General features: G+C 50.4%; 1 protein-coding gene across 1 annotated transcript; it reads left to right on the top strand.

Moving 5' to 3' along the window:
- Nucleotides 1-323: 323 nt before the first annotated feature.
- LOC125633745 (uncharacterized) lies at nucleotides 324-2,148 on the top strand. The gene is made up of 2 exons (XM_048843448.2): nucleotides 324-1,228; nucleotides 1,611-2,148. Exons 1-2 carry the CDS (start codon nucleotides 649-651, stop codon nucleotides 2,129-2,131), a joined length of 1,101 nt encoding a protein of 366 aa, XP_048699405.2. The 5' UTR covers nucleotides 324-648; the 3' UTR covers nucleotides 2,132-2,148.
- Nucleotides 2,149-6,897: the final 4,749 nt, after the last annotated feature.

The raw sequence follows: 6,897 nt of genomic DNA, 5'->3' as shown, positions 1-6,897 counted from the left end.
AGGTGAATGAGCCCCTGATGGTGTGGCTGATGTGATTAGATCCTATGATGGTATCACTTGAATAGATATGTGGACAGAGTTGGCATCGGGCTTTGTTGCAAGGATAGTAGCTAATGCCAGGTGCTTCAGAGGGAATGAACAGAACAGGTAATCATCAAGTGATCCATTCCCTGTCACCCATTCCCAGCATCTGGCAAACAGAGGCTAAAGGACACTTCAGAGCATGGTTTTGCACCCCTGCCCACGAATGGCTATCAGCCAGGATGGATCTATCCTCCATGAACTTATCTAGGCCCTGGTCTACACTAGGACTTTAGGTCGAATTTAGCAGCGTTAAATCGATTTAAACCTGCACCCGTCCACACAATGAAGCCCTTTATTTCGACTTAAAGGGCTCTTAAAATCGATTTCCTTACTCCACCCCTGACAAGTGGATTAGCGCTTAAATCGATGTTGCCGGCTCGAATTTGGGGTACTGTGGACACAATTCGATGGTATTGGCCTCCGGGAGCTATCCCAGAGTGCTCCATTCTGACCGCTCTGGACAGCGCTCTCAACTCAGATGCACTGGCCAGGTAGACAGGAAAAGAACCGCGAACTTTTGAATCTCATTTCCTGTTTGGCCAGCGTGGCAAGCTGCAGGTGACCATGCAGAGCTCATCAGCAGAGGTGACCATGATGGAGTCCCAGAATCGCAAAAGAGCTCCAGCATGGACTGAACGGGAGGTACGGGATCTGATCGCTGTTTGGGGAGAGGAATCCGTGCTATCAGAACTCCGTTCCAGTTTTCGAAATGCCAAAACCTTTCTGAAAATCTCCCAGGGCATGAAGGACAGAGGCCATAACAGGGACCCGAAGCAGTGCCGCGTGAAACTGAAGGAGCTGAGGCAAGCCTACCAGAAAACCAGAGAGGCGAACAGCCGCTCTGGGTCAGAGCCCCAAACATGCCGCTTCTATGATGAGCTGCATGCCATTTTAGGGGGTTCAGCCACCACTACCCCAGCTGTGTTGTTTGACTCCTTCAATGGAGATGGAGGCAATACAGAAGTAGGTTTTGGGGACGAAGAAGATGATGATGAGGAGGTTGTAGATAGCTCACAGCAAGCAAGCGGAGAAACCGGTTTTCCCGACAGCCAGGAACTGTTTCTCACCCTAGACCTGGAGCCAGTACCCCCCGAACCCACCCAAGGCTGCTTCCTGGACTCAGCAGGCGGAGAAGGGACCTCTGGTGAGTGTACCTTTTAAAATGCTATACATGGTTTAAAAGCAAGCATGTGAAAGGATTACTTTGCCCTGGCATTTGCGGTTCTGCCTTTGCAAAAGGTTTCTGGGGAGGGCAGCCTTATTTCGTCCTTCATGGTAGGACACTTTACCACTCCAGGCCAGCAACACGTACTGGGGAATCACTGTAGAACAAAGCATTGCAGTGTATGTTTGCTGGCATTCAACCAAAATCACGCGGTGGGAGGAGGCAAAATGCGACCTTGTAACGAAAGCACATGTGCTATGTATGTAATGTTAACAGCAAGGTTTACCCTGAAAGAGTGTAGCCACTGTTTTATAGAATGTGTCTTTTTAAATACCGCTGTCCCTTTTTTTTTCTCCACCAGCTGCATGTGTTTCAATGATCACAGGATCTTCTCCTTCCCAGAGGCTAGTGAAGCTTAGAAAGAAAAAAAAACGCACTCGCGATGAAATGTTCTCCGAGCTCATGCTGTCCTCCCACACTGACAGAGCACAGACGAATGCGTGGAGGCAAATAATGTCAGAGTGCAGGAAAGCACAAAATGACCGGGAGGAGAGGTGGCGGGCTGAAGAGAGTAAGTGGTGGGCTGAAGACAGGGCTGAAGCTCAAAGGTGGCGGCAGCATGATGAGAGGAGGCAGGATTCAATGCTGAGGCTGCTGCAGGACCAAACCAGTATGCTCCAGTGTATGGTTGAGCTGCAGCAAAGGCAGCTGGAGCACAGACTGCCACTGCAGCCCCTCTGTAACCAACCGCCCTCCTCCCCAAGTTCCATAGCCTCCACACCCAGACGCCCAAGAACACGGTGGGGAGGCCTCCGGCCAACCAGCCACTCCCCCACAGAGGATTGCCCAAAAAAAAGAAGGCTGTCATTCAATAAATTTTAAAGTTGTAAACTTTTAAAGTGCTGTGCTTAAAGTGCTGTGTGGCATTTTCCTTCCCTCCTCCACCACCCCTCCTGGGATACCTTGGTAGTCATCCCCCTATTTGTGTGATGAATGAATAACGAATGCATGACTGTGAAGCAGCAATGACTTTATTGGCTCTGCAAGCAATGATTAAAGGGAGGAGGGGAGGGTGGTTAGCTTACAGGGAAGTAGAGTGAACCAAGGGGTGGGGGGGTTCATCAAGGAGAAACAAACAGAACTTTCACACCGTAGCCTGGCCAGTCATGAAACTGTTTTTCAAAGCTTCTCTGATGCGTACCGCGCCCTCCTGTGCTCTTCTAACCGCCCTGGTGTCTGGCTGCGCGTAACCAGCAGCCAGGCGATTTGCCTCAACCTCCCACCCCGCCATAAATGTCTCCCCCTTACTCTCACAGATATTGTGGAGCACACAGCAAGCAGTAATAACAGTGGGAATATTGGTTTCGCTGAGGTCTAAGCGAGTCAATAAACTGCGCCAGCGCGCCTTTAAACGTCCAAATGCACATTCTACCACCATTCTGCACTTGCTCAGCCTGTAGTTGAACAGCTCCTGACCACTGTCCAGGCTGCCTGTGTACGGCTTCATGAGCCATGGCATTAAGGGGTAGGCTGGGTCCCCAAGGATACATATAGGCATTTCAACATCCCCAACAGTTATTTTCTGGTCTGGGAATAAAGTCCCTTCCTGCAGCTTTTGAAACAGACCAGAGTTCCTGAAGATGCGAGCATCATGCACCTTTCCCGGCCATCCCACGTTGATGTTGGTGAAACGTCCCTTGTGATCCACCAGAGCTTGCAGCACTATCGAAAAGTACCCCTTGCGGTTTATGTACTCGGCGGCTTGGTGCTCCGGTGCCAAGATAGGGATATGGGTTCCGTCTATAGCCCCACCACAGTTAGGGAATCCCATTGCAGCAAAGCCATCCACTATGACCTGCACATTTCCCAGCGTCACTACCCTTGATATCAGCAGATCTTTGATTGTGTGGGCTACTTGCATCACAGCAGCCCCCACAGTAGATTTGCCCACTCCAAATTGATTCCCAACTGACCGGTAGCTGTCTGGCGTTGCAAGCTTCCACAGGGCTATCGCCACTCGCTTCTCAACTGTGAGGGCTGCTCTCATCTTGGTATTCATGCGCTTCAGGACAGGGGAAAGCAAGTCACAAAGTTCCATGAAAGTGCCCTTACGCATGCGAAAGTTTCGTAGCCACTGGGAATCGTCCCAGACCTGCAACACTATGCGGTCCCACCAGTCTGTGCTTGTTTCCCGAGCCCAGAATCGGCGTTCCACAGCATGAACCTGCCCCATTAGCACCATGATGCATGCATTGTCAGGGCCCATGCTTTCAGAGAAATCTGTGTCCATGTCCTGATCACTCACGGGACCGCGCTGACGTCGCCTCCTCGCCCGGTATCGCGTTGCCATGTTCTGGTGCTGCATATACTGCTGAATAATGCGTGTGGTGGTTAATGTGCTCCTAATTGCCAAAGTGAGCTGAGCGGGCTCCATGCTTGCCGTGGTATGGCGTCCGCACAGAAAAAAGGCGCGGAACGATTGTCTGCCATTGCTCTGACGGAGGGAGGGGCGACTGACGACACGGCTTACAGGGTTGGCTTCAGGGAGCTAAAATCAACAAAGGGGGTGCCTGTACATCAAGGAGTATTTCAGGCAGGACTGCACGGAGGGTTCCAATAAGAAATGGTGCACCTAAGTTATCGTTGTTATTGGAACAAGGAGGTTAGCCTGGCCTCTGATTGATACATGGCTAGATTTACCTCGCTGCACCTTCTCTGTGAGTGACTGCAGTGTGACCTAGAGGAATGAGTCCCCTAGACAGGGGAGGAGGCAAATGAGTACAAAACAAATCTGGTCTATTTCTTGTTTTGACCCACTCCATCTATCTTTTACATCTTTGGCTGGCAGCAGACGGTGCAGAAGGACTGCATGCCATCCACATCTCATGGCTGCTCGGCAGAAGATGGTACAGTACGACTGCTAGCCATCCCCATCTCTTGCCTGCCTGGCAGAAGATGGTGCAATACGACTGCTAGCAATCCTCATCTCTTGCCTGCCTGGCAGAAGATGGTACAGTACGACTGCTAGCAGTCCGTATCGCCTGCCTGCTCACCATAAGACGGTTCAATAGGACTGACTGCAGGACTAAAGAGAATGACCTGGTCAAGTCACTCCAAATTTAGTCCCTGCGCCCATGTCTGCCCAGGCGCTCCCAGCCGACGCGGCCAGGAGCACCTCAGACACGATGAGGACGACTACCAATCGTATTGCACCGTCTGCTGCCAGAAGGCAAGGGGTTGCTGCTACTGTGCAGCAAAGCCGTACCGCGTCTGCCAGCACCCAGGAGACATAGGGTGACGGTTACCTGAGCGGGCTCCATGCTTGCTGTGGTATGGCGTCTGCACAGGTAACTCAGGAAAAAAGGCGCGAAATGATTGTCTGCCCTTGCTTTCACGGAGGGAGGGAGGGAACGGGGGCCTGACGACACGTACCCAGAACCACCCGCGACAATGTTTTAGCCCCATCAGAGCGCTCCATTGTGACTGCTCTGGACAGCACTCTCAGATGCCCGATTGTTTGCCATTGCTCTGACGCTGGGAGGGGCGCTTACAGGGTTGGCTTCAGGGAGCTAAAATCAACAAAGGGGGTGGCTTTACATCAAGGAGTATTTCAGGCAGGACTTCACAGAGGGTTCCAATAAGAAATGGTGCACCTAAGTTATTGTCCTTATTGGAGCAAGAAGGTTAGCCTGGCCTCTGATTGATACATGGCTAGATTTACCTCGCTGCACCTTGACTGCAGTGTGATCTAGAAGAATGAGTCCCCTAGACAGGGGAGGGGGGGGAAGCAAATGAGTACAAAACAAATCTGGTCTATTTCTTGTTTTGACCCACTCCATCTATCTTTTACATCTTTGGCTGGCAGCAGACGGTGCAGAAGGACTGCATGCCATCCACATTTCATGACTGCTCGGCAGAAGATGGTACAGCACGACTGCTAGCAGTCCGTATCGCCTGCCCGCTCACCATAAGACGGTTCAATAGGACTGACTGCAGGACTAAAGAGAATGACCTGGTCAAGTCACTCCAAATTTAGTCCCTGTGCCCATGTCTGCCCAGGCGCTCCTGATCGACCTCACAGAGGCGACCAGGAGCACCTCAGACATGACGATGACGGCTACCAGTCGTACTGTACCGTCTGCTGCCACAAGGCAAGGGGTTGCTGCTACTGTGTAGCAATGCCGTACCGCGTCTGCCAGCACCCAGGAGACATAGGGTGACGGTTACCTGAGCGGGCTCCATGCTTGCCATGGTATGGCGTCTGCACAGGTAACTCAGGAAAAAAGGCGCGAAATGATTGTCTGCCCTTGCTTTCACGGGGGGAGGGAGGGAACGGGAGGCTGACGATATGTACCCAGAACCACCCGCGACAATGTTTTAGCCCCATCAGGCATTGGGATCTCAACCCAGAATTCCAATGGGCAGCGGAGACTGCGGGAACTGTGGGATAGCTACCCACAGTGCAACGCTCTGGAAGTCGACGCTTGCCTCGGTACTGTGGAAGCGCTCCGCCGAGTTAATGCACTTAATGCACTTAGAGCATTTTCTGTGGGGACACACACACTCGAATTTATAAAACCGATTTCTAAAAAACCGACTTCTATAAATTCGACCTTATTCCGTAGTGTAGACATACCCTAGTTCTTTTTTGAACCCTGTTATAGGGAGCTGTGGGAAGTGGTGTGTTGGTTGCTAAATAGGTGTCAATGAGCCACTACCAATCTGATACACCAGAAAATTGTTAGGGGCTGGAGGTACCATTTTTCAGATATGAAATGAAAATGAGACTGTAATTACTTGGGATCATCAAAGATCAATTTTCGCCTTTCTTGTCAAATTGAAGGCAGATTAATTACATTCTCTTCCTTCCTAATATTTCACCCGTAGTTCCCAACAGAAACATTGCTCTTTAAGTTCCATCCTAAAACACCCTCATCTCTCTGTGCAGTGTTAGTGCAAATTGGATGAGGCAGCTGCATTTCAGTGGTGGATGTGTGAGCCTTATATACACACAACCAGATTCCCAGCTGGTGTGAGCTGTTATAGCCTGAGCCTGTGGCCCACAGGTTTTAAAGTCCTTTAGGAGCCTGCAGGACAAAATGATTCCTTTTCAAGTCTTTTATTCAAATTCTCCTCTTCCAAAATGCCAGCAAACCCTGGTCCCCAATCTCCCCCAAGATCGGCTAACTAATCCAGTGAATGATTTATGTCACTAATTAAAATATGGACAAACTGAAACCCCCCTATCAAAACCAGGAACTCTAGCTCAATCCACTGCTTCACCCTGCTGCTTCTGGCCAAGTCCCTAAACTCTGTCCCTTGTTTGTAAAACTCTCAGGGCAGGGACCTTGTTCTCATACCTGTCTGTAAAAGACTAGGCGCACCGTTCCTGATTATTTTCATTTTACGTTCTATATAAAGAGTAGGTTGCTGTCATTTCTTTCCAGTACAAAGCCAGATTCAATGTTGCCTGATCACATTCAGTACTGTAGACCCAGGAGCACAGAACGTTTGTGTCCCCGTTATTGCAATTCAGAATGTAGAAATGTGTGTAATACAGGAAATGTGACCGGGGCAGTGGAATGAGCACAGCACAGGACTGGAACACAGGAAATCCAGTATTCTGTAACGGACTTCTCTGGAGGCCT

This window comes from Caretta caretta, chromosome 3 (assembly GCF_965140235.1).
Source record: "Caretta caretta isolate rCarCar2 chromosome 3, rCarCar1.hap1, whole genome shotgun sequence".
In the NCBI taxonomy this organism is placed as follows: Eukaryota; Metazoa; Chordata; order Testudines; family Cheloniidae; genus Caretta; species Caretta caretta.
The sequence above is the reverse complement of the archived record's forward strand: the minus strand, read 5'-3'. Positions and strand labels throughout refer to the sequence as shown.

What these genes read in the sequence shown, in the direction of transcription:
- LOC125633745 (XM_048843448.2), top strand. Translation starts at nt 649, where the DNA reads ATGCAGAGCTCATCAGCAGAGGTGACCATGATGGAGTCCCAGAATCGC. An exon ending in AGGCGGAGAAGGGACCTCTG is followed by an intron (nt 1,229 to 1,610) that starts GTGAGTGTACCT and finishes TTTCTCCACCAG; the next exon opens with CTGCATGTGTTTCAATGATC.